Source organism: Bos taurus, chromosome 29 (assembly GCF_002263795.3).
Source record: "Bos taurus isolate L1 Dominette 01449 registration number 42190680 breed Hereford chromosome 29, ARS-UCD2.0, whole genome shotgun sequence".
Taxonomy (NCBI): Eukaryota; Metazoa; Chordata; class Mammalia; order Artiodactyla; family Bovidae; genus Bos; species Bos taurus.
In genome coordinates, this window is record NC_037356.1 from 26,364,583 (window position 1) to 26,390,645 (window position 26,063).

Sequence of the window (26,063 nt, forward strand, 5' to 3'; positions counted from 1 at the left end):
AGGGACGGGGGAGCCTGGTGGGCTGCAGTCTGTGGGGTCGCACAGAATCGGACATGACTGAAGCGACTTAGCAGCAGTAGCAGCAGCATAGTAGAAAGAAGCAAGGTTGAAGAGGATTGGGAATATGTTTGTTTGCCAACCAGTAATTTTTACCGTAGTGTTCTGGGCACAGCATGGCCACTGCTTTTTCTGGATAAGGAGAGGAAGGTGTGGGGAGATCTAATAGTACAGCGACTTGTATTTGCGTCGTCTACAGTCTCACTTGCTCTCAGAGCTGTGGGTTTTCTGTTCTCATCGTACAGACTAGAAAGGATTTACCTGAACACATGGTTAAAGTGGTTGCTTTATCCCCTGGGTATTTGATCTTCCATCATTGCGGTCAGCATTGGAATGACCTAGCTGAATTGCCCAGAAGATGAATAGGCTAGTAACTGGCTTCTGCCAAGGGGGAAATTACTCATTTATACAATTGAGCCTATTCAGCCATTTTGAGATTCAGTTAAAAAGTTGAAACTGAAATGTCCTTTCTTCTGTATCTTTCACTATTCTAGAATAAGAGCTTGAATCCCGTTGGATGGTATCTAACTGGGCAGTGGGTAGAGTGGTGGGAAGGAACCTGACACAAATTCTCAGTGTCTTATTTCCAGTCGATAGTTTGATTTGCTTAGTGGCTGAGAGTCTCTCACTTGTCTGTTTCCATGTTTCTAGTGCACGAGCATAGCCGTGTCTCGAAAATGGTTGGCTTTGGGCAGTTCAGGAGGAGGACTCAACCTCATTCAGAAAGAAGGCTGGAAGCACAGGCTTTTTCTTTCTCACAGGGTAAGATTAAGGGTTGCCCTGTCATGTACCATCTAGAGTATCTGTCATAAATGTGAGTTCTCCATTGTAAACATCATTTGGAATAAAAGAAGAAGGTAAAACTTGAGATTGAGTAGTAAATTACACGTTTTTGAGGAGCTGCCTAATAGTTCTCCTTCTGTGCTCTAGGAAGGTGCAATTTCTCAGATAGCCTGCTGTTTACATGATGATGATTATGTTGCTGTGGCTACCAGGTGAGAAACTGTTTTGAAACTATCTGATTTTTCCCAAATGCATCTGAAATTGAAAAATGGGGTTGTGTGTTTATTAGGGTGACCAATCATCCTGGTGTGCCTGGGCCTCACTCTTGTTTAGCACTGAAAGTCCTGTGACCTGGGAAACCATTTAGATCCAAGCAAACCAGGATGGGCAGTTGGTCACTATAGGATTTGTGGAAAACACTAATATGAGGCAACATTTCTGAGACTTCAAAGTAGAAAGGTAACATAACTTAGGACCTCAAAGTTTTCTGTTGTATTAAATTGGTGGACTAAAGCAAGGAGATTAATACCTTGGCTTTCTACTTCCTCTTTTCTGAAGAAAAAGAATATGCTTATATATTTAATATAGTTGATACTGTGATGCAGCGAAATTGTACATTTTTCACCACTGCCAAAAATTTGCTTCTGTGTCTCCATTCTTGCAGTCAAGGTCTTGTAGTTGTTTGGGAATTAAATCAAGAGCGTCGCGGGAAGCCAGAACGAATTTATGTGTCTTCAGAACACAAAGGCCGAAAAATTACAGCTCTCTGTTGGGATACAGCTATTCTTAGAATATTTGTAGGTGATCATCTGGGGAAAGTTTCTGCCATCAAACTCAACACTTCTAAGCAAGCAAAGGTGAGAACCAGTTCAGTGCTTTGTGTAAGTGGGTGAATATATAAGATGTTGTCTTACAGAATTTCAATTAAAGAACACAGTTTGATCTTTATGTCTTTCAGGGTTATCTAGAGCCCAGACCATTAATTTTGAGAAAACTTGTTTGCATGTAGTATGTATGGTAGCCTGGTTTATCTTGGTTGTGTTGCAGAATGACTGTGAGCTAACTTTCATAATTTGCACGTTGTCTATTACATTACTCCATAATTCACCTGGATGGCCCACTTAAATAAAGCGTTCTTTAATAGTTGGCTGTCAAGAAAGAACAGATGCCTGTTTATTAGTTATGTGAATAAAATGGCAGACATGGAGAAATGGTACCAGTTGCCCAGGCTCCTATTCTCCTGGTCCCCATTTTGAAGAAATTCTTGAGTGCAGGTATACTTTCTTTCAGGATAGATGTAACTTGTGAATGGAATCTAAAAGGCACTCCCTGCATTGGGCTCAGCAATGTGGGTCCTGAGGCTTCCTGGAATGCTCCAGTTTGTCGTTAAGCAGACCTGCTTTTCACTGTCTTCCTTTTCCAAAGCTGTTAAATCAGAAGTGGGGAACTTGTCTCTCATTGGCTTATTTCCTTGGAGGATCGTGGCAGATTAGAAGAGATTTAAATACCATTGCCTAATAATTTTTTTAGTTAACACATCAGAGTATTCTTGATGTGTTAATGAAATATTCACAATGACCCATCACAGTTACCACTTGATTCATAATGTATTTTTCATCCAAAATACATTTGGGATTCTTAGCCCTAGTTTGTCTTTTTTTTCCGAGTGGAGAAGTACTGTCTACAGGTGAACAGTTCTCTCATATATTCCAAAACGTATTTTGTCTTCTTCATCGCAGCTTCTAAGAATAGATAATCACAAACAGAGCCTTAAGAATTCTCCTCTGCAGTTATGTAGATCCATTCATTTCACAAAACGAATGGATGAAACTCAGTCTAACAGGCAAATTAATCTTGGTCCGTTTAAAATTTTTGTTTTGCTATCTAAGCTGTTTTCATTTAAAAGGTAAAGAGAGGAGGATTATGTGTATACACAAAGATAAATTTTATTTTCTTGTCACATCCCCTTTAGGCAGCTGCTGCCTTTGTGATGTTTCCTGTTCAGACAATAACGACAGTTGATTCCTGTGTTGTCCAGTTAGATTATTTGGATGGAAGACTCCTTGTATCTTCGCTTACTCGATCCTTCTTGTGTGACACTGAGAGGTATACTTACTAACCATGAGTCATTGGGAATACAGAATTTCAGAGCTGGAAGGGACTTAGAAGTCATCTCGCCCAATTTCTTCAATTCAGTTATACAAATATTAATAAGGAACCAGCTCCGTGCAAGTTGATGTTAGAGAGCAGAGAGGATATAGAGGAGAGTGACCATAGTCCAGTGGGTGACCAAGGCAAAAACTCAGTTCTACCAAGAAGCCTGGTCTGAGTGCCATGAAGGAAGGTTGAACAAAGGCCTGTTACTATATGGGGAATCAGGGCGTCTTCTTTGATTGAGTTTGTTGTTGTTGTTGGAATTGGATATGTAGTTTTTTTCTTTTGCTGGAAAAGCGAGAGACTTTTTGGGAAAGGTGCCCAGGTGGAGAGCAAGGATAATGGAACCCAGGAGAACTGCTCTCCCACATGGCTCAGAGTCTCAGATTTTATGGTGATGTGGAATTTTGCTGTGTATTTAATAGAATTTTACTAAAAGGTAAAACTGGGTGATGAATAAGTAAGAACTTTGTGAAGCTGACAAATATTTACTGAAATCTCAAGGGTCAAGCCAAAGGGCCAGTGAATGGCAAAGGAGTGTATTGGTAGTGGCTGTGAAATACCAGAACAGGAAATGGCTTGAAATGAATAAATCCTGTGTATCACTGTGCTTAAGTTCCTCAGCCATTCTCACTGCATAGAAATATTCACCACCCCCACCCCACCTTTTCCCTTCCAGCAGCCTTGGCCAGCTACCATATTCCTCCGAACCCATCCCCTCTTTTAGAAATGTGTTATGGAGAATTTTGAGCACACACGAAAAAAGAGAAAATTGCTTGATAAACCCCTGTGAGTCCGCTAGCCAGCTTCAGTAATTTGATGAGGAGGTTTAGTAGGTGAAGTTTGAAGGCAGAAAGTTAGGAGAGGAGAGGCTGTTCTAGTAGGAAGGTGCAGCCTCTTGGGGAGCAGCGAGAAAGAATTAGGCATATTCCAAGATGTGTCCTTCTGGCTTGAGCTGGGAGTTGCTGGGGATCCTGTTGGTAAGTTTGCACCATACTGAGAGTGACAGCTGTAAATGTCACTCTAACTAAGTACATGGGCTCTCAGATCATTTTTAAGGAAGTGTACATGTGGGAAATCAGGGTTTGGAAATTGGTCCTCTTAGAACTATCCAGGATTGGAAGCTTTTTATGTCTTTCTGGGGGTTCTTCTATCTCGTGAGAAGGTGAGGAGAGGTTGCACTTTGTTTTCTTAGGATGAGAAAGACTTGTGGAAAGGAGACCATAATAGGAGGTTGCAGGTGTCTGGTATCAGAACCTGGGTATACAGCTGTGGAGCAAGGCTTTGAGACGCAAAGCATCCGTTTACCTGGAATTAGTAGGAAGGGGGATGTACTTGGTTCTGACTTATTTCAGACTGTGGGTTAGTGATGAAGTTAGGCTTATAGAACTGGATATCATCCAATGTCACCCGTTCACTTTTAGCCTAGACCTAGTGAGCAGTAGAGCTTGCTTGACATCATGCAGCTGGAGGAGGCAGACTAGAATCTTTCTGTCTTGATTTTGTGCCTTTTCTGTACCTCAGTTAATTCTAGTATATCCTTTGACATTGGACCTTTTGGCCATTAAATCTACTCTTGAGATTTGAGTAAAATATTAGTTAACCTCACAAATTTCTTAAATATTCTTCATCTGTGTTTTTTCCTGTTTACTACATAGTCCAGTTCAGAAATCTGACTGACATTCTGACAAGTGGTCAGAACACTGGACTGAATTAACACCTTTCTAGGGTTGTTTTGAGAATCTAGTGAAATGGTATAAAGAGCTAAATAAATGGAGGTTTATTTTTATCTCTGTGCAATATAGTTGCTAATTCCCGTTTCACAGGATTGTGACTAGAGTTGGTTATGAGGATAGCCAACTGCAAAAATAACATGTTTTAGAAATGCCTTATTCATTAGCTAGAATTCAGTTTGGGGGAACCTGGATAGTACAATAATTAACATTTTTTATTTATGTTAAAGTTTTGTTTGTTTCAAGCTATGTTCCTTTCCAAACAAACACTTTTTTTTGTTCAAACCAAGGCTCCTGATAACTAACCCAAGTGAGATACGCGGTTGCTTTTCCTGCTGCTTTCTGTCAGTGTTGTTAATGAGCTTCACTAGAAGAATTATGTATGTGAATGTGCTTTGAAGTGCATACAGAGCAATACAAGAAGTTATGGTTTCATTACTTATGTTCCTTATTTGGGAAATAAAATACATTTCTGGCTTATTTTAGTTAATCCTTAAAACTATTCTTCTAGTAAAGCTGATGTTTTGTTTTATTCTTCAAGCAAGTTTAGTGCAGGGTGTATGCACAGGTGCTAAGTCGCTTCAGTCGTGTCTGACTCTTTGTGACCCTGTGGACTGTAGCCCGCCAGGCTCCTCCATCCATGGGGATTCTCTAGACAAGAATACTGGAGAGGGTTGCCATGCCCTCCTCCAGGGATCTTCCCTACCTAGGGATCAAAATCCCTACCCAGGGATGGAACCAGAGTCTCTTACGTCTCCTACACTGGCCGGTGGGTTCTTCGCCACTAGCACCTCCCGTTCAAGTAGACACCACTGCCACATGCGATGCGGTGAATGCTTTGAAAACATGGCATGGGAAGCCTGAAATTCTGCTTGTAGGAGTCAGAGAAGGCTGTCAGAGGAGGAAGGATGGAGTTAGCTCATGAAAACTAAAGGAGTGTTTGGGAAGAGCCATACTCATCCTCACCCTCCATGTTCTCAGGCAGCTTTGTATGTGCAGTTCTTTTATATAGCTAGTTCGTGTAATCCTAGGGGAACGGAATGTCCCAAGGTACAGACTTTCAGAAGGACTTAGCGTTTTCAGGAAAGAGTGAGGCGTTTATTGGGTATTTGTGACAGACGAGTGGCCTGGAGACAGGATTGGAGAGTAGATCAGTGGCCTCCACGGGGCAGCTGAAAAACCAGATGAGCAGTCAGTAGGATTTAAGGATGTAGGAAATGGTTTGGGAGCACTCATCTTTAGTTTTGGAAAAGAGCCTTCACATTAACTCTGACTGTGGCTAATAAACTGAATACTAACCTGAAGTGTTTTGCTTCCTGTAACAGAAATAGTTAATGGCAAATGAGAGTTGTAACCCTGTTTTTGATCTTTCCATTCTGTTGTTCGTTCCAGTAAATTGCTAATATGAAGAAAGGGAGGACATTGTGGGTGCGGTTATTATGGCCATGTGGATTTGCAGTCCAATGCTTTTGACATTTCTGTCAGTAAACATGATTTCTCTCTTTTTGTGGGGGGTATTAGAGAAAAATTTTGGAAAATTGGAAACAAGGAAAGAGATGGAGAATATGGAGCTTGTTTCTTCCCGGGAAGGTGTTCTGCAGGCCAGCAGCCCCTAATATACTGTGCTCGCCCTGGCTCCAGGATGTGGGAGGTGAACTTTGATGGAGAAGTTTTAAGCACACATCAGTTTAAGAAACTCCTCTCCTCACCACCTCTTCCTGTGATTAATCTAAGGTAATGACTTATATGTTCAGTAGGAAGTATTTGAGGAACTTACATGGGGTGGGGGTTGGGTTGAAACCTCTGACATTCTATATGCATCAAAGATTTTATCATACCTTTTAAGAGTGAAGTAGAATTTTTATTAAAAGATTCAGAGAAACCTAAAACTCTTTAATCAATTATTTTTTATATGGTTAAAGCAAATTGAACAAGAGCAAATGCAGTGAACTGGCTCTTGAATTTGTTTTGTAGGCAGAAATTTTCCTGTGTATCGAAAAAGATACTTTTATATTGAGATTAAACCATGAATCATGTTTACTTCCTAGATCAGAACCTCAGTATGATCATACGATTGGATCCTCCCAGTCTTTGTCTTTCCCCAAACTCTTACATATTAGGTAAGTTTCTCTCTTTGATCCTTAAAAAAAAAAAAAAACAACTTCATCTGTTTCTTGTTCAGAGGCAGTTAGCTTCTTAAGTTCGTTTTTGTATTAAATCATTTTTAGAAAATCAGGAAATGACTGTGTAAAGTGCTATATATAAGAGGAATGGAAAAAAAGCATAGAAATACACTTCCCTTTCTTTTTTGAACTGCCCTAAACCACTTGCACACTTTATAGTTGTTGGGTATATCTGACAATTAGAGCTCAGAGCTATAGGTACACATTCTTTCATAACCTCCCCTCCCTGGTGGGATACAACAATGAAAGCAAGCCTCAGACTGAAATCGGCTGCATATGTATGTTTCTTAGCAAGCAAGTGCAAAAGTAGTTGTAGAATTTGTTCTTGTCAATGTGAAATTTCAGCTCCCTGTTCTTTAGGTGCTTTGCATGAAAGATCTGCTCAAGTTGGATCCAGCCAGCCATGTTCTAAAGTCAGAGTTTAGCTAGCTTTCTATTTGGGTTAAGTTCAAAAAAGTCTACTATTAAGCGGTAGCACAGAGTGCCACTTAGAGCTGTTAGCTGCTGGGCTTGCCAGTTCTTACAGCTTGTTCTACAAGCATGGGAGTGCCCAGTGTATGCTTTCCAGTCAGTCTGTATGTCTTGAACTTCTCTTATTTCAGCTGCTGCTGCTAAGTCGCTTCAGTCGTGTCCGACTCTGTGTGACCCCATAGACGGCAGCCCACCAGGCTCCCCCGTCCCTGGGATTCTCCAGGCAAGAACACTGGAGTGGGTTGCCATTTCCTTTTCCAATGCATGAAAGTGAAAAGTGAAAGTAAAGTTGCTCAGTCGTGTCTGACCCTTAGCATGGACTGCAGCCTACCAGACTCCTCCGTCCATGGGATTTTCCAGGCAACAGCAATAGGATATTATTTCTAATATCCCTTAGCCTAATTAACAATTAACAAGATCGATAATGAAGATTCAGGAAACATTCTGTAGAGCTGTTACAGGGTAGTCTGGAGTTTGGCTCCAATTGAGTTTTTTCAAAGGCTAACTAACCTCTCTTTGAGTGTAATTAAAAAAACAAAAAACAAAACACTTGAAATGTCAACTAACTGCCCCTAACTAATGTATGTATATGTTGCACTACCTCCACTGAAATATTTGGAAGACATTTGTAAAGAGTGTAACTCTTTGATAAATCCATAATTCATCCTGAAAGTTACTGGAGAAAGCTATTTATTTGCCCATAGATGAAGCATATTAAAAACTCTTTCTTTATGCCACTTATCACAGTTTATAATTACATATTCAAACATACATGCCTATCTTATTCCTAGACGGTAAGGTCCACGTGGGCTTGGTGTCTGTTTTAGTCACTGTGTTTTTTTCAGTGTTTGGCATAATGCCTGGCACATCATAGACACTTAAACATTTGTTGACTGTGTGTGATGCATGGGGTGCAGGCAAGTCCCTTACCCAGGAGTATGTTTTTTAATGGGAAGGCCACAGTCTGCTTGGTTCTCTTCTTAGTTCTTTGAGTTAAGCTATTTAAAGCTCCTGTTAGAGTTCCTGCCTGGCTAACAAAGCCCTGCATGATGTGGCTCTGCCTGCTCCTCGGCTTAAGTATAGTTATGCCACTCTGAAGGCTTTCCCGACTCCTCCAGGGGCTCACGTCAGACGCTCGCTCCCTTGCACCGTTGTCACTTTTGTTCGCTCCTGCCTCACCATCCTGTCTCGCCGGACTGTGCATGTCCATCCCGGCACCACACTGTTAGCTCCTTTACTGCTGGCACAGTGCTCGGCACGTAGAAAGTTCTCAGTTCAGTTCAGTCGCTCAGTCGTGTCCGACTCTTTTCGACCCCATGAATCGCAGCACGCCAAGCCTCCCTGTCCATCACCAACTCCCGGAGTTCACTCAGACTCACGTCCATCGAGTCAGTGATGCCGTCCAGCCATCTCATCCTCTGTCGTCCCCTTCTCCTCCTGCCCCCAATCCCTCCCAGCTTCAGAGTCTTTTCCAATGAGTCAGTTCTTCGCATCAGGTGGCCAAAGTATTGGAGTTTCAGCTTCAACATCAGTCCTTCCAATGAACACCCAGGACTGGTCTCCTTTAGGATGGACTGGTTGGATCTCCTTGCAGTCCAAGGGACTCAAGAGTCTTCTCCAACACCACAGTTCAAAAGCATCAATTCTTCGGTGCTCAGCTTTCTTCACAGTCCAATTCTCACATCCATACATGACCACTGGAAAAACCATAGCCTTGACTAGATGGACCTTTGTTGGCAAAGTAATGTCTCTGCTTTTGAATATGCTATCTAGGTTGGTCATAATTTTCCTTCCAAGGAGTAAGTGTTTTTTAATTTCATGGCTGCAATCACCATCTGCCATGATTTTGGAGCCCCCCCAAAATAAAGTCTGACACTGTTTCCACTGTTTCCCCATCTATCTGCCATGAAAGTTCTCAAATAATGACTAAATAAAAAAATCAGTAAGAGGACTTGTTGTTACTTTTTTCCCCCCATTTGTGTCATGATAACTTTCACTGCTATACCCATGAATCCCATGGGGAAATCCCACAAGGAAGCAAATTTGTATACTTAATTTCCTTTTGGGTACACTGATATCACTTTCCTGTTTTTAACTTAAAAAAATTAAAAAAAGAATTGTATTTATTTACTTGGCCGTGCTGGGTCCAGTTGTGGGACGCTGGGCCTTTGATCCGAATTGCAGGCTCTTGCGTCGCAACATGAGAACTCTTAGTTGTGCATGTGGATCTAGCTCCCTGACCAGGGATTGAACCTGGGGCCCCTGCATTGGGAGCATGGAGTCTAAGCCACAGGACCACCAGGGAAATCCCTCCCGTCTTTAACTTTTTAAACAGTGTTGTTAGGCTTGTGTCGCTTTCTGTTTATTATAAGGGGGTGAAGGCTGTATAAATGACAAAGTCTTAGCTCTTAAGTCCTCCTCTGCCCCAGCCCATACCTATTTTTATGGAATTTTTCCAACCTGAGTATGAAGTTCAGTATCAAAACCGTGATCCTGTATCTCTGTATTCAGGATCTTCTGGTCTGATTTTTTTCCCCTCTGGCTCCTAAAGGCAACCTTCCAATTTTAGTTTTAACTATGGTTCTGATGATTTCTTTCTTCTTTCTGACAAAGGTTACTTTTCTGTAGGGACAGTGATCTGATCTTATATTGGCAAAATGTTGAATATTTGTGTGATGACCCAGTTCCTGTTAAATATCACTCTTGGTTCTGTAACCACCTGGTACCTACCATTTGTAGTGCACTTGGAGGCATAAACGAAATTAAAGTCCCTGTTCTCAAGATCATAATTTTTGGAGAGATATAGTTTATTTCTAGAAAATGTTTAACAGCAATCAAAAGTAAGAGTTGTGAGCGATGGCTGAGAACTGTCGCGGAGGATTTCAAAGGGGAGTAAAGCTGCTGCTAATCCTTGAGAGGTGGTTAGGGTGAGAATGTTATATATGGAGAAAGCTCTGACCAGGAACGAGAAGTAGGGATTACTGGTGGTGTATAAAAAAGCCATAGCAGCCTGGAGAGAGTAAATGAGATACATGAGCAAAGGAGTATAGAAGGAAATGAGCCAAGATGGAGAGTACCAGAGGACTGGGAAGGGAGGTGGATGAAGCAGTGTCCAGAGTCTAGGAAGTGAGACTCAGGAAGGAAGGGACAATATGCAGGGTTGGCCCCTGCTGGGGCTCAAGAAGGAAAATGAAGAAGGAGGTTACTGGGTTTGGCAGCTAGAAAATCTGTGACCTTTCAAGACTATAGATAAGTGGAATGTTCAGGATTCCAGATAACAGTGGGTGGGTCATTGAGGATCAGTGAGGGTAGCAGTAGATTCTATGAGGTGTGGAGAAAAAAGTCAGATTTTGGACCCAGACTCCTTGGGATAAATTTGGACTCTTGTATATTCATGCTAAATGGCCTTCGACATATTATTTATCTCTCCGGGCTTCAGTTTCTCTCTTTTACAAAATAGGAATAGTGCTTCTATCTTGATGAGTAGCTGCAAGGTTAGATAATACAGGTATAGCCTTTAATAAACAAAAACTCTCAGAGTTGACTGGGAGTTTTCAACCTTTATTGCCCACATAAAAGTAAGGACATCAAAGTATTTCCCTCCCTAAAAGTAGCTTACCAGAGCAGTGAGGAATGGTAAAATGTTATGTTTAGTCTTTGGTTTTAAATGGGCCCCTGTCATACCAGATATGGGAGGTTTAGCTATTTTAACAAACATCAGCGTTTTATTTTTGTAGAAGGTATTTAGTGTATCTGAATTTTTCCCATTTTGGCATCATGTTGTGATATCTTTCAGTGGGCTCTTGTCACAGACAAAAAAGAGGTGATAGGACATGATTAGCTGAATTAGCTGTTGGGTTTTCTCTGTATACGCAGATCTTGCTTTTAATAGCTAATGTGAGGGTCTGAATTCAGGGAATTATAAACTTCTGATTCCAAGCAAACTAGAATTCTCTTGACCTCTTCCATGTTTTTTTGCAGTGAGCATTGTGTGCTGACTTGGACAGAAAGAGGAATTTATATTTTCATTCCTCAGAATGTTCAAGTTCTTCTTTGGAGTGAAGTCAAAGGTAATTATGTTTTTTTTTTTCCTTATATAATTTTTAATTGCATGCTTCTGAAAGATTTAGTTATTGTAGGAGGATTCTCTTGCAGTGTAAGAAGTAGAAAGTAGAAAGAGGTGACATTTCTTTTAAAGATTAACATCATAGGTGTATTCCATCATAAGGTACTTCCCAAGTATACATTTGTGAATTTGTAGTTAGTTATTTTAAATAAAACTTTCTCTTAAGTATTAGCAACCACTGTTAAGGGTTGAATGGGTTAATTTTCCCCTTCTACTTACCCTTAACCTTTACCTCTGTTAGAAATCTTGCTTTAACTCCTGTTTTGTGGCTTAATAATTTGGGGTTGATGTATTGGGGAATCCCTAGTTAATAAACACTTCTCATGTGCAAAAAACAGGGCGGAGGGCAGGGGAGGGGGGGAATTCAAAAAGTCCTTGTGGGAACAATAGCTATTTTATGTGGCTGAGGCAAAGACTATCAGTCGCTGTATTCTTCTGGTTTAAACCAGAAACGGAGGAAATAAATCTAGCATTTTTAGTATGATTGCCCAGAGATTGTATCTTGACTTACGGATCATTTTGTACTTTGTAAAAACATTAAAAAGATAAAGAAACCATTATCTCATGATCTGATCAACATTGATTTCTTGTGAATTAAGTTTCCTGAGGGTCTTCTGTGAAAACTAGTGTTTTATTCTCTCATAATGTTCTGCCAAGACAGGTATTTTTTTAGGAACAGTTTGTTGATTTACATATGTGTTAAAGTCTGTTTATTGACATCAAATTTGTTACTCTCAGAAATGTGATAGGCTGGTCTCAGAAGTGTCCTCTTTTAAAGTGCCCTTCTTTTCACAAAAAAAAACAGCATTTTTAAATATAGGGTTTTAGATCAGACAGGTATTCCTCTTATTCTTGATCTTTTTAGAATAGTGTCGAAAATATGATTTTCTCATTGAAATGAAAATATAAAAATAGAGGTGAAATTCGATCAAACCAAACTGTATAAAATGAATTTATTATAATAATTTCATTCAGTCACAAAAACGGAAAAGAAATATTTGGTCAGCATCCTGCATGTTCACCCCTGTGGTTTTTGTAGATATTCAGGATGTGGCTGTTTGCAAGAACGAGCTGTTCTGTCTGCACCTGAATGGGAAGGTCTCACATCTCTCCCTGTTGTCTGTGGAGCGCTGTGTGGAACGTCTGCTAAGGAGAGGCCTGTGGAACCTGGCTGCTCGAACTTGCTGTCTTTTCCAAAATTCTGTCATTGCCAGCAGAGTGAGTCAGAGAGCTTACATGTTCATCTGGGTTGTTAAGATCATTCTGGTTTGCGGGATTATGCTACACAGTTGCTTGTATTTATTAGTCTGCAGGGGGCTTCACAGATGGCTGAGGGGTAAATAATCCATCTGCCAATGCAGGAGACGTGAGTTTGACCCCTGGGTTGGGAAGAGCCCCTGGAGAAGGGCATGGCAACCCAGTCTGGTATTCTTGCCTGGAAGAGCCCATGGACAGAGGAGCCTGGTGGGCTATGGTCCATAGGGTTGCAAAGAGCCGGAGACAACTGAGCAACTGTGAACAGCACAATAGCTTGCAGATTAAGCAGTAATAAATCCCGAAAGGAAGCATGACCTGTAAGTGTGGAGTGGGGAGTGGGGGCGAGAAAAACCGAATGTGTGTGTGTTAGTCACTTAGTCATGTCCTACTCTTTGTGACTCTACAGACTGTAGCTCTCCAGGCTCCTCTGTCCATGTAATTCTCCAGGCAAGGGATCTTCCTGATCCAGGGATCAAACCTGGGTCTTGATCAAAGGCAGATTCTTACATTACATTACAGGCAGATTCTTCACTATCTGTGCCATCAGGGAAGCCCCAAAATAAAATTTACCCACAAATTTATTTTAGTTTCAGGCCTTGTTTTAAGTGAAATTATTATGTGTGCAGTAACTCTTAATTAAATGCTTAATTCCTAAGAAAATTCTCATTAAGTCTTTTACTAGCTTTTAAAGCCCTTTTAAAACACCTTTGAGGTTTTATGTTCTATGTTAGACCTCTGTCAATGTATTGGCAATTTGAATATGGAATTAGTTACAAATGGAAAGCTCTCCTACTGGGTTTCTACTTGTCATTTTTATTAGGGAAGAAAAACTTTAACTGTAGATAAATTGGAACACTTGAAATCTCAGCTAGACTTAACAACCTATGGTGATCTAATTTCCCAACTGGAAGAGTTGATCTTAAAATTGGAACCTTTGGATTCAGCCTGTAGCAGTAGAAGAAGCTCCATTTCATCACATGTAAGTATTCACACTTTCAAAGGGTTTTGCTGTATAGTGAGATGTTCTCCATTAGGTTGTTCTCACTTATTTCCAGGATCCCAAAACTTAGCTTCTTTCCAGTGTTTGTACTGGAGGGGAGGCGGTGGGTGTCAAGAGGGGGCTTTCTTTCAGCTCTTGGACAGCTCTCTGAAGCACTTCTTTGTGTGTGTCTTAGAGCTGCATTTTGTTTTGTCATTGTTTATTATATGTTGTTTGAAAATGTGCATTATGTAACCTCCAGTACAAGTTAAACTGCCCCTAGTATGTGGTTTCAGATGCTTCATGTTAGCTTGAGTCTCAGAGCAGCTCAGGATTGTCTTGTTTAATCCTCATTCTCACTGCCAGGCTTTGTGGAGACTGGCCAGAGAAATCTGGTCTCATGATGCTGCAGGCATGTGAGAGGGACCGAGACCTTGCTCACTGTTTTGTTCTAATAAGCCATAATTGTCATTAATGACCTGTTGCTTTTAGTGTTGATTTTTTCCTTAAAAGAGCTATATCGTGTTATAAACATTTTAATTTTTCTTTAATTCTTTTTCTTTTTAGGAAAGTTTCAGCATCTTGGACTCTGGTATTTATCGTATCATTAATAGTAGAAGAGGCAGTCAGTCAGATGAAGACTCTTGTTCCCTTCACAGCCAGACACTCTCCGAAGATGAGAGACTTAAAGAATTTGCCTCACATCAAGAAGAGGACCAGCCAGATCATTGCTGTGGCTCCCAGGGAAGTGAAGGTGAGGAAAGGAAAGCGTTTTTATTGATTGCTGATGTGAAGCAGTTATTGTCTGTGGCTTCTTTTTTTTTCCTCTACAAGGTGTTAATAATTTTTATTAAGTTGATAGAATTTCCATCCAGACTTACTGATCTCTTCACCATTAGAGGAATGGGTTTATGTTTAGTTGGAATTTTTCCCTCTCGTGTTTAAGCTAAATTTTGTAAAGTTCCTAATTTTGATCTTGTATTAAAGTGCGGGAAAGGTTAAGAGAGGAAGTCATTAACCAAAAGAGTAGAACAATTTTATCCTGACTAACCGAATTATTTTTCATTAGGAATGAAAAATTACTACAGTTTTGGGGGTCATTGCCTTCACTTTTCGATGTTCAAGTATTCCTGTGGCCGAACTCTTGAGAAGAGATTAATAGAGACTCTAAACTTCCTTTATGACTATGGGGATTCAGGGTTAGTAGGAAAAACTAAGGTACCTGTCTGAGTGTTTTATATGTGGACCATCTTGGGCATCTTGTAAACCTGTGTTCCACTCATTTGTATTTGGGTCAGTTGTGATTTTGACATTGAATCTTTTATTTCCTTTGGTTTATTCGTTTCAGAATTTCTTTAAAGATTAAAACACTCTTCGTGTGATTAGATTTTGTTTCTTTTCCCTGATTCCATTCGTCCAGATAATGTTTCTCACGCATCAGTGACATTTGAGACGGATAAAAGTGAAACTTTTCTCCCCTTCAGCATTCCATTATCATTTCGTTCTCCATCTCCTCTTGTGTCTCTTCAGGCTGTCAAGGAGAGGTAAGCTTATTAGTCTTGCCAATTAATCCCATTTCTGGTTTTACTTCTGTTGTCATATTAGGCATGTCTGTGCTGAGAGAAGAAAGACATTTTAAACATCTTAAAAGGAAGTAACTAGGTTATTCCTCATATAGCCTGTTATATGAAGTTGTTAACTTCTCATTTCAATTTTGGGGAATGCAACTACCCTCAAGATTGTTTGAGTAGCTGGATATTTGAGTTGTTACAAATGTGTTTCCCATCCCTACCCTCCCCACCAGACTGAGCCAAAGTTTAAAAATCTTTTTTTCCCCTCATCCCTGATAGGAAAAGTTTCCACATAGCATTAGTCATTTCTTCATCATTTCTCAGTTTGTGCTCAGAGTTGGAGACTCCTCAGCAATCTTTCTAACTACTCTGTGGGCCTGGGATTGACCATGAAAGAGAAGACACTGTGCCAGGGCTGCTAATCTGAGTTCTACTGGATACATATTTGCTTTCCAAGAAGGATAAATGTGACAAGTTAGCAGCTGAGTTTCATGAAGAAATTCTATGGCTTAGGATGACAACATGCAGAAACACTGTAGGCACAGCTGGAATTAAAGACCTTTGCTTTAGGGCTGAATCAAAGTAGTTTAGTAAATGCATCCTTTTTACGTTATAAAATTTATGTGGGCCTAATGTGAAATTGTAGTTTGATTAGGGAAGTTGTAATAAACAGTCTTGTTAGTAAGTCCCAGTTCCCTTCAGAGACTAATGGGAACGTAGAGAACTCGTGTACTGAAATTTTCATTCTTGGCAGTAATGAGACCTTTTTCATGGTAGTCTATTGGTATTTGACCTCCAGTGTTTCCAGCTTTGTGCGTAAAACTACTGAGAAGATTGGCACCCTTCATACAAGCCCTGATCTGAAAGTGAGACAAGAACCTAGGGGTGATGAGCAGTCCTGTGAAGAGGATGTGAGTCCAGTCACTTGCCCAAAGGAGGAAGACATTGAGTAAGTTGTTGCCGAGAAATCTGTGCAAATTCTAGAGGACATAGTTGTAGTTTGAAGAGAACCGTAAACTACATTTTTTTTTTAAAGAAGAAGGCACACAATAACTCTCTCCATTGTAGATTGTGTAGCTTTGTAAATCCTACAAAGTAAGTATTGGAAAATTACATCAACCAGTAGCAAGTCGGTTGAGACAGATCTTTTTTTTTGGTGGCCGTGCTGTGCAGCATGCAGGATCTTAAGTTCCTTGATCAGGTATCAAACCTATGTCCCCTGCAGTGGAAGCAGAGGGTCCTAACCACTGGACCGCTAGGAAAGAATTCCCGAGACAGAATTTTAATTGAGCGCTTCTTCTATCTTTCCCCTGAACAACTTCCCTCACCTCCAGATCTCTTCAAATGTCTAGGGTGTTAACAAAGCTGTATTAGAATAGGATGACCAAGGATCTAGGCCTTGTTCTGATTCTGCTTCTGCCTAGCACAGTGATGTTGCTGAGTAGTGCTCTCTGGCCTGTAAGAAAAGAGCTTTGGCACTGATGTTGTGTATCTTCCAGTGATGTGCTGGTGGCATAGTCCTTGTGTGGTGGGGTTGCAGCAGAGCTCTTGGACTGGCACAGTGTATCTTCTCTTTTCTCTGCTTTTTCTCATAGTTCAGGTGATCTGGGCATTGGAAGTACACAAGCTCAGCATCACCAGGAACTGAGATAGACTCCACAGACCCATGGAGACAGATGAGATAAAAGGGTGTTACCTTTAGAGTAGCTTAGTTATGAAACCATATATATATAAATATCAGAAAGAAGTACAGATAGTGCTGTGGCATTTGTATTTAAGGCAGCCCTCAGTCTGATCTGACCCCACCTTTCCAGCCTCATTTCTAGCCACATCCTTCTAAGCACTTGAAATTCTAATCCTGTCAGAGACCTGGGTGTGGACACCTCACTGCTTTTCTTCACACGTTTCTCCCACCTGCAGTATTTTCTCCCCTGTTTCCTAAGGCGAATACTACCTCCTTGGGGATCTTGATTGCCTGTGTGCTGTGCTAAGTTGCTCAGTTGTGTGAGCAACTTTGTGACCCACGGGCTGTAGCCTGCCAGGATCCTCTCTCCATGGGATTCTCCAGGCAAGAATGCTGGAGTGGGTTGCATGCCCTTCTCCAGGGGATCTTCCTGACCCAAGGATTGAACCTCTGTCTCTTATGTCTTCTGCAGTGGCAGGTGGGTTCTTTACCACTAGCCCCACCTCGAAAGCCCTCTGGATCACCTAGTCAGAGTAATTATTCCTTTTTCTGTGCCCAGAGCACAGTGCTTATTCTTCTCTTTAGCGTTTATTTTGTTCTCTTTTGTAATAGAGTTTTTTTCCATGCCTTTCTTTCTGACTTGAGCTTACTCATCTTGAAGCCATGGACCATTTTTTTTATACTTGTGTGTTTGCTTCGTGTAACATTAAGTACAATAGGTACCATTTAGTGAGTACTTAGAAGTATTTACCCAAGGAAGTTCTAATCTGCTGTAACTTTTTTCATACTTTTCTAGAGGAAAAGAAGAAATAACTAGTCACCCTCCAGAAGAGGACAAGTTCCAAGAGCTCACAATGGCAACAGCAGAAGCAATGTGAGTATTTGTGAATGAAGTTTTATAGTAAGTGTGAATGACTTTATGAGACCATAAGTAATGGTCCTGAGACAATATGGGGCAGAGATGGCTTCACTGGGCATTGAAATTCAAGAATTAGTACTAAGCTAATGTTCTCCTTGTTGTCTTTATACTAAGATCATTTTTATTTAAAGAGTTGAAAAAAAATATTGAAAAGGAACATTTATTCAGATAAGTAATGTTGTCTCTGTTAGGCTTATTTAACATGAAACTATTTGTTTTTGAAAAACCACATAAAACGTAAGTTTCATACTTGTCTGTCTTGTGTAGGAGCAAGCTACAGGACCCACTGGTTTTATTTGAACCGAAGTCCCTGAGAATGGTTTTACGGGAGTGGCTTTCACAGTTAGAAAAGACATTTGCCGTGAAGGACTTTTCAGGCATTTCGGATACTGGCAGCTCATCCGTGGAATCAAACCAGGATATGCAATTGCTTGATGAGTCAAGAAAGGGAATATTAGATGAAGAATATGAAAAAGAAGAAAGGGACTCTTTAGGCAATGAAGAAACTATTGATCAAACAGCATGTGAATCTGTAAATAGTCTGAGGGAGCCCTTGGATGATGATGTTTTCCAAATATGTTCTCCTTGGAGTATAGCAGACAGTCTTCAGAAGGATCTGGCTGAATTGACAACATTGTGTTTGGAATTGAGTGTGTTGAATTCTGAGATCAAAAGTGCCAGTGGACATGGCGACCACACTTTGCAGCAGTGCTCTCTTGAAATGCTGACTTGTCAGTTCCTAAAGAAGTACTTTTTTCTTCTGGATTTGAAAAGAGCAAAGGAGAGCATCAAGCTGAGTTACCCTAAAAGTCCTTGTGTTTGGGATACTTTTATTGAAGGATTGAAAGGTAATAATCAGATTGCCTTACTAAAGATAAAAATTTGTATAGAGGTCAATAGCATGTTGACATTTTTAAGTTTAAAGAAAAATATTTAAGTAGAAAATCATTGCTGTTCTGGTCAACCATCCATTTAGTTTTCTACTCAATTTAATTTAGTTTTCTGTTGAGATTGTTCCTTTTTTAAGAAATTGATCTACAACTCAATTTAGTTTTTAATAGTTCTTGCAGCTATTATAAGAAATTGGTTTTATTTTTCTCACAGTCATTGAGAAAATGATGTAGCAGTGTTGGAGAAGTTGGATTTAAGCAAAATTTCATAAATGCTGATATGTGAAAACCAGAAAATCCCTAATATAACTTACTGATAGAGAGATCATATGTCTAAGTACTTACATGTGCTAGTTATTAACTCTGAACTCTTTTCTGGCATCGTTTCATTTCCTCCTTCTGACACTTGGAGTGGATGGTGGCATTCTCTTTAGTAGATGAGGCAAGTGAGGCACAGAGGGATCATAATAGCTGAGTAGGCTCAAGTGCTATGGTACTTCATAGTAATGCAGATAGAACAGTTTATTTCTTGCTAATATATCCACCGAGGACAGATGTTCCAAAAGATGGATTAGGGATACCAGTTCTAGAAAAAAAATTAAGGAATTGGGCATTAATGGTACATATGTACTATGTATATATACTATATATATATAGTATATATAATAGCTTATATATGTAATATGGATAATACATATAAAAAGAAGGCTTTTTCAATAGTAATAGTCACTTACATATTGGTTATCTGTCCCTTTGTCTTATTGAGTATGCTTTGTCTCCCAGTTTGATTTTACGGATCTTAAAAGCAGAGATTGTCTCTCTTGTGTTTTTTGTCTCTCCTGTGATGCTTTACAAATGTTGTGGATTGTTGATTAATGTGTTCGTGAATTAAGTTTTTTCAGCTATGAGATGAAGGGAAAAGGGTGTGCTTTGTCTTTTAGAAATGGTGAGTTCCAGTCCGACACATATAAAGATGGAAGAAGGAGACCTTCCAACAAGATTAAAGTTATTGGAGGACTCTGTTCCTTTTGACAGTCCTTTGTTGATTGCATATGCTGCCCGGTGAGTGGTCCTATATATTGTTCATATACATTAAAGCCCAGGCATTTTCTTGGTCTTAGTCTCTAAAGTTTTCCTCTATCACATGTTGAGCAGCTTCTTGTTAGTATATTTATTTTCATTTCTAATAAATATGTAGATAATGTAACCAAGTTATATTATCTTACTGAAGTGGGAGACTAACATGTTTTGTTTTTAATTGCAGATTGTATGAGAAATTTGGAGAATCAGCCCTTCGATCCTTAATCAGGTTTTACCCATCCATTTTGCCTTCAGATGTCATGCAACTTTGTCATCATAATCCTGTTCAGTTTTTGACCTATTTAGACAGTCTGGTGAAATCAAGGCCCGAAGATCAACGGTGAGAGGGAAAGAATATTTGCAGACTCTCTTTCTTTTTTTATAAAGACTTTCCTTTCCTTTGTGGCTCAGCTGGTAAAGAATCCTCCTGCAGTGTGGTTTCGATCCCTGGGTTGGGAAGATCCCCTGGAGAAGGGAACAGCTACCCATTCCAGCATTCTGGGCCTGGAGAATTCCATGGACTGTATAGTCCATGGGTTTGCAAAGAGTCAGACAGGACTGAGTGACTTTCACTTTCTCTTGATAGAGCGTTATTTCTCTTGTATAATCAGTTGAAACCTTTTTACTGTTAACTGCCACAGAATTGAGGTACCTGCTGTAGAAGAGGAGGACTTTGGCAGTCATGTACCACTCTTTCACAAATCACAGTGCGCATCACAAATGTGCACCTAACCACACTTCTCTGTGCTGCCTCTCTCCCTCTCAGAGTCTCAGATCAACAGTGTGAAGTTAAACTCCTGCTTCAGGGCCTAGGCTAAGACTGATAAACTTCCTTGTTTTCCCTGCCAGTGAGTGGATTTTCTGCTTCCTTTTTGTGATGATATCCCAGCTTTCTGTGGGTGGCTCTCAGTTCCAGCTGTCTCAGCCTCTTTGGGCTGAGGCCTCTTTTCCTATATCTCCGTGGCAGTAAACACACGTCCCTAGATTATTGAGAATGGCAACTTCCCCTCTCCCCTTTTCTGATTGGTTCACATTTGATATACTAGTATTTCTTTCTTTCTTTCTTTCTTTTTTTGGCTCTTTGGTGTTTTCCTTTTTATCTTGAAGCCCAACTGTTCATTTAAAAGGCTATTAGATTTTCACCAGCACTTCTATCCATTTTTTAGCAGAAGGTTTTTCAGGTTGTTTCGTCCACTATATTGATCCCTTAATACCGTTCTCATCACATCTGCACGTTTTGTCTTTCCTTTCTCAACATGAATATTGATAATTTTTCTCTCCAACTTTCTCTTAGGCCGTCCTTCCTTGAGTCCCTTCTACAGCCAGAGTCTTTAAGGTTGGATTGGCTGCTGTTGGCTGTGTCCCATGATGCTCCCCCAAGCACCAGCACTATGGATGATGAAGGAAACCCCAGGTATAAAGGAGTCATTTCTAAGCTTGGCTGCTCCTTTGGAACAGAACTAGTTTATTCATATAGAGCATTCAGGGCTTACTTTAGAAACAGCTGTGGAAGAGAGTTACCCAAGTCGTGTTAGTAATCAGACTGACTGTACTGCCTAGTAGTTCTGAATATTTGTTTTGAATCACAGACCCTTTGAGAATCTGATGATTCCTGTCAGAAAAATACACATTCATGGAGAATTTTGCACATGATTTCAGAGAATTAAATTTGGCCTCTGAGGCTTTTCCATGGATCAACATTAAGAACTCTTGGTGATTAAACTTGTATTAGAGGGAAAAGTGTGTGTGTGTTTGTTTGTGTGTTTTCTTCCTAGAAATTTGCCAAGGGATTTCTAGACAATGTTTAATCTAGGCATTTTTTTTCTTTTTTAAATTGTGAAAGTAAGATAACACCTTTATAGGAGACTTGGAAAATACAGAACAAAGTTACATATAGTTCCACTGTATGTTACAATTATTTTTTAGTTGGAGTGTCAATATCAAACTCAGAATAATTAATAGAATGAATAGAAAAGTAGAAGGATTTAGTAGACCTGAAAAGCACTATGAACCAATTCAACATAGTTAAGATTTACACAATTTTCACACAACAGCACGGTATAAATTCTGTTCATATTCCGAAAGATTATCAACCAGGAGTCACTGGAACATATCCAGGGACATAAAACAAGGTGCAAAAATTTCATGGTCTAAAGGTATTGAAATCATAGAGTCTATTCTCTTATTACTGTGAAATTACATTAGAAAGCAATATCAAAAGATATTGAAAATAACCCATGTATTTTCAAGTTCAATGTGACATTTATCGAGAGAGATTTTTGACTCAGCCATTGAAAGCCTTAATAAAGTTAAAGGACAGAAAAGACATAGATGGTAGTTGCAGAGGAGAAGCATTTAATGAGAAATTAACATAAAAATGAGAAATTAATATCAAGGACACTTTAAAAGCCCCAAGTATTTGGAAATTAAATGTCCACTTTGGAACGATGGGTGTATCTAAGAATCTGTAACAAGGAAAATTAAAAAACATTTGTAACAGAACAAAAATGAAAAGAGAATTTATCAGAATTTGTTGCATGCAGCTGAAGCTGTTCAGTGCAACCAAATACAATATAGAGTCTTGAATAAGGTATTTGAAAAACCCAGAATTCATAAAAAATGCGTGTTGATGCTTATAATATTATATCAGATATGTTCCTTATGTTTTCTTCCTGAAGACACTTTTTAAAAGTTCCCAAAATGCCTGTCTTACATGCCTAGAAAAAAGGTCTGAAAAGATATAAAGTGGCTATCTGTGAATGATAGAATTCTGAATTTTCTTTTGATTCTAAAATGTATAATTAAAAAAAATAAACAGGTATTTGTCATAGGAAAGATAGTGATTTTAATGTTTTGAAAGCCAAGTAGAAATGTTTGAAAAATATAATGATGGAAAAAATATAATTAAAACTCTATTCTTACCTATTAGCTGACGAATAAGCATTTTTGTAGAGTTTATTTCCTATCTAATTTACTGATATTTTTTCAATTCTCAGGCCTCATTCTCACTTGTTTTCCTGGGGTTACAGTCAGCTCATCCTTCATCTGATTAAACTTCCTGCAGATTTTACAACAAAAGAGAAAATGACTGACATCTGTAGGTCTCATGGGTAAGTGAGAATTTTCCTAGAAGCTGAAGTTAAGGTTAGAGTCATTTCAGTTAATAACTTTGTAGTTAAGGGACTGAAGGTATATGCTTTGTCATTTTTTTATTTTGGCTAAAGTGCTTTTTTGTTTTAAGTGCTAATACGCATCTTTTTTTGTTTTAAATTTTGAGCATATTTTATTTTATGTGTACATGAGACTGGTCCATGCTTGTCCCTCTCTCCCTCTTCTGCTTAGTTGGTCACTCCAGTTCTCAGGTGTATTTAATTAAATACCAGGCTGTGTGATACAAGTTGTAATTGATACAGTTTCTGGGAAGGGAGAGATCAGAATGGGCTCAGGGAGGAGGTGAGACTTGGATGTAAGCCCCAAGAATGGGGAAGGTTTGTATTTAAAAATGAGCCAGATAGAGGGCAGGTCAGCTGAGACAAACAGCAAGATCAAGGCCATGAACTGACAGGGCTTTTTATCCCTATCACGTGTTAGTCAGTTATTTATAGCCCAAAGGTGTTATCTCATGTTATCTTTGGCTTCCCCTGGATTACAGTCTTTTGGAGACAGGGACGTGCGTCTTCCTTTTCCCTCAGTGCATAGTTCATAAAGTAGTAGGCACTTGATGCATATTTGTTCATTGGTAATGAGGGGTGAGACTGGCCAGGTGGTGGGTCATGAGATCATATAAGACCTTGAAAGGTGGTTAAAAGAATTTATGATCAGCGGAGACCCTTTTAAACTTTTTGGTACAAAAATGACATGACAGATGAAGGTTTCTAGTTCATACCTGAGAAGGATTGGACACAAGAAATAAAGGCCAGCTAGGAACCTGGTGCAGTAATTCAGGTATGACTGAATTGATTCCAGGGCAACAGAAAGAGCACAGCCAGTGGGACATTTCACAGGAACACACAGTGGGAGCTGTAGGTACTGGGTATAGGAAATGAGGAAGGGGAGAGTCAGGGAGAACTGCCAAAGTTTGCATGTTTGGGGAAGAAATATGCTCGTTTTGTATTAAACCTTAAAGTTTATAAAGTATATAAGCTTAAAAGTCTGATAGTTGGGGCTTGGCCTTGAGTTCATGCTTAGTCACTGTTGTGTCGGACTGTTTGTGACCCCATGGACCATAGCCCACCAGGCTCCTCTGTCTGTGGGATTTCCCAGGCAATAATACTGGAATGGGTTGCCATTTTCTCCCCTGGGGGTTCTTCCCAACCCAGGTATTAAACCCAGGTCTCTTGCATTGTAGGCAGATGCTTTACTGTCTGAGCCACCAAGGAATTAGTATTTATCACTAACTTTAATTTTTGTTTTTTTTTTATAAGTGCGCTAGTTTCTGAGGGAATGAAAGTATTCTAAAAATATTTTATCACGCTGTCCAATATGGTAGTCACTAGTCACATGTGGCCATTAAATCCTTGAAATATGTATTGGTCAACTAAAGAACTGGCTTTTAAATTTTATTTAATTTAAATGTAAATAGGGACTTCCCTGGCAGTCCAGTGGATGAGACTCTATGCTTCCAAGGTTCAGGGAACATGGGAACCATCACTAGTTGGGAAACTAAGATCCCACATGCCTCATGGCACAGCCAAAAATAAATAAATGTAAATAGCCATACGTGGCTAATATTACTGTGTTGGACAGCACAATGCTGTATAAATTCACTGCCTTTTGTTCTTCTCACCAACTTTGGCCTCTTTAAAGTTTCTGGCCTGGATATCTTATTCTCTGTTTGGAGCTGGAGAGAAGAAGAGAGGCCTTCACCAACATTGTGTATCTGAATGATATGAGCCTGATGGAAGGGGACAATGGTATGTAAATTCTAGTTGGTTACTCTTGGTTACAGTATTTTAGAAATCACTGCAGACTTTCCGGTAAAGAAATGTGGTAAACATTTCAATGGTCATATTCTTTATTCTAGCTACTTGCCAAATTCGTGGAGTTTTTTTTGGATCTTTACTACTTGTTATATCATGAAATCATAACTAGAAATAAACTACAGGCAACTTTTCTATTTCATGAGTGCCTAATGTGTGAGGCATTCTACTAGATGCTTTTCCATCTAGTTTAAATGAAATAACAAACCTGTGGGATAGTTACTATTACTTGTGTTTTACAGAAGCTATAATTGAGGCTCAGAAAAAGAACAGTTAGTTTCCCCACAGTCATACAACTGGTTAACGCTGGAACTGGGGTTCAGGCCAGGTCCAACCATCTCTAAAGCTCGTGCTCAGGTTTTTTTCTCTGCATCCTGTTGCCTTTTTACACAGCCCAAAGTTAGAGATCATGAAGATGAACTTAGAGTAGCAGTCAGATTTTCCTAAGCCTTTACAAGTATTAAGGTACTTTTTTTTTTTTTTTTTTTTAATTTTCGTCAATTTTCATCAATCTATATAGTTCAGTTCAGTTCAGTTACTCAGTCGTGTCCAACTCTTTGCGACCCCATGAATCACAGCACGCCAGGCTTCCCTGTCCATCACCAACTCCCGGAGTTCACGCAAACTCATGTCCATCGAGTCGGTGATGCCATCCAGCCATCTCATCATCTGTTGTCCCCTTCTCCTCCTGCCCCCAATCCCTCCCAGCATCAGGGTCTTTTCCAATGAGTCAACTCTTTGCATGGGGTGGCCAAAGTACTGGAGTTTCAGCTTCACCATAGAGCTCACTGCTAAAAGTTTAGTTTCCGTCTGTCATCAGGTTTGTTCCCATTTACCCGGTTCACCTGCCCTGGCTCCATCCCCTCTGGTAGCTCCTGCTCTGTTCTTTATCTACATGTTTGTTTTTGTTTGGTTTGTTCATTTGTTTTGTTTTTGTTTGTTTTGTGTTTTCCACCTACGAGTGAAATCATGTGGTTTGTCTTTGTCTGACTTATTTCACTTAGCATAATACCCTCAAGGTCCATCTGTGTTCCACAAGTGGCAAGATTTCTTCTTTTTTTTAATGGCTGAGAAGTATTCCATAATCTGTGTGTGTGTGTGTGTGTGTGTGTGTGAGACATCTTCTTTATCCTTTCATCTATTGAAGGGCACTTAGGTTGATTCCACATCTTGGCTATTATAAATAGTGCTGCAGTG

General features: G+C 39.7%; 1 protein-coding gene across 8 annotated transcripts in view; it reads left to right on the forward strand.

Annotated features, from left to right (window-relative positions):
- HPS5 (HPS5 biogenesis of lysosomal organelles complex 2 subunit 2) overlaps positions 1-26,063 on the forward strand; it is a 43,552-nt gene that overhangs the window by 8,596 nt on the left and 8,893 nt on the right. For 4 of the 8 annotated variants that reach the window (XM_015461165.3, XM_024987057.2, XM_010820871.4 and 1 more), the window contains 20 exons: positions 709-819; positions 988-1,052; positions 1,505-1,697; positions 2,813-2,946; positions 6,249-6,461; positions 6,776-6,847; positions 11,363-11,451; positions 12,547-12,725; positions 13,585-13,743; positions 14,311-14,497; positions 14,813-14,942; positions 15,228-15,287; positions 16,114-16,263; positions 17,795-17,872; positions 18,185-18,765; positions 19,749-19,869; positions 20,072-20,227; positions 21,182-21,301; positions 22,884-22,997; positions 24,694-24,800. In XM_015461165.3, coding sequence (XP_015316651.1) covers positions 709-819; positions 988-1,052; positions 1,505-1,697; positions 2,813-2,946; positions 6,249-6,461; positions 6,776-6,847; positions 11,363-11,451; positions 12,547-12,725; positions 13,585-13,743; positions 14,311-14,497; positions 14,813-14,942; positions 15,228-15,287; positions 16,114-16,263; positions 17,795-17,872; positions 18,185-18,765; positions 19,749-19,869; positions 20,072-20,227; positions 21,182-21,301; positions 22,884-22,997; positions 24,694-24,800 — 3,019 coding nt within the window. Of the gene's footprint in view, positions 1-708; positions 820-987; positions 1,053-1,504; positions 1,698-2,812; positions 2,947-6,248; positions 6,462-6,775; positions 6,848-11,362; positions 11,452-12,546; positions 12,726-13,584; positions 13,744-14,310; positions 14,498-14,812; positions 14,943-15,163; positions 15,288-16,113; positions 16,264-17,794; positions 17,873-18,184; positions 18,766-19,748; positions 19,870-20,071; positions 20,228-21,181; positions 21,302-22,883; positions 22,998-24,693; positions 24,801-26,063 lie in introns of all 8 variants that reach the window. The other 4 variants (XM_005226745.5, NM_001206136.2, XM_024987058.2 and 1 more) reach the window with 2 other exon arrangements.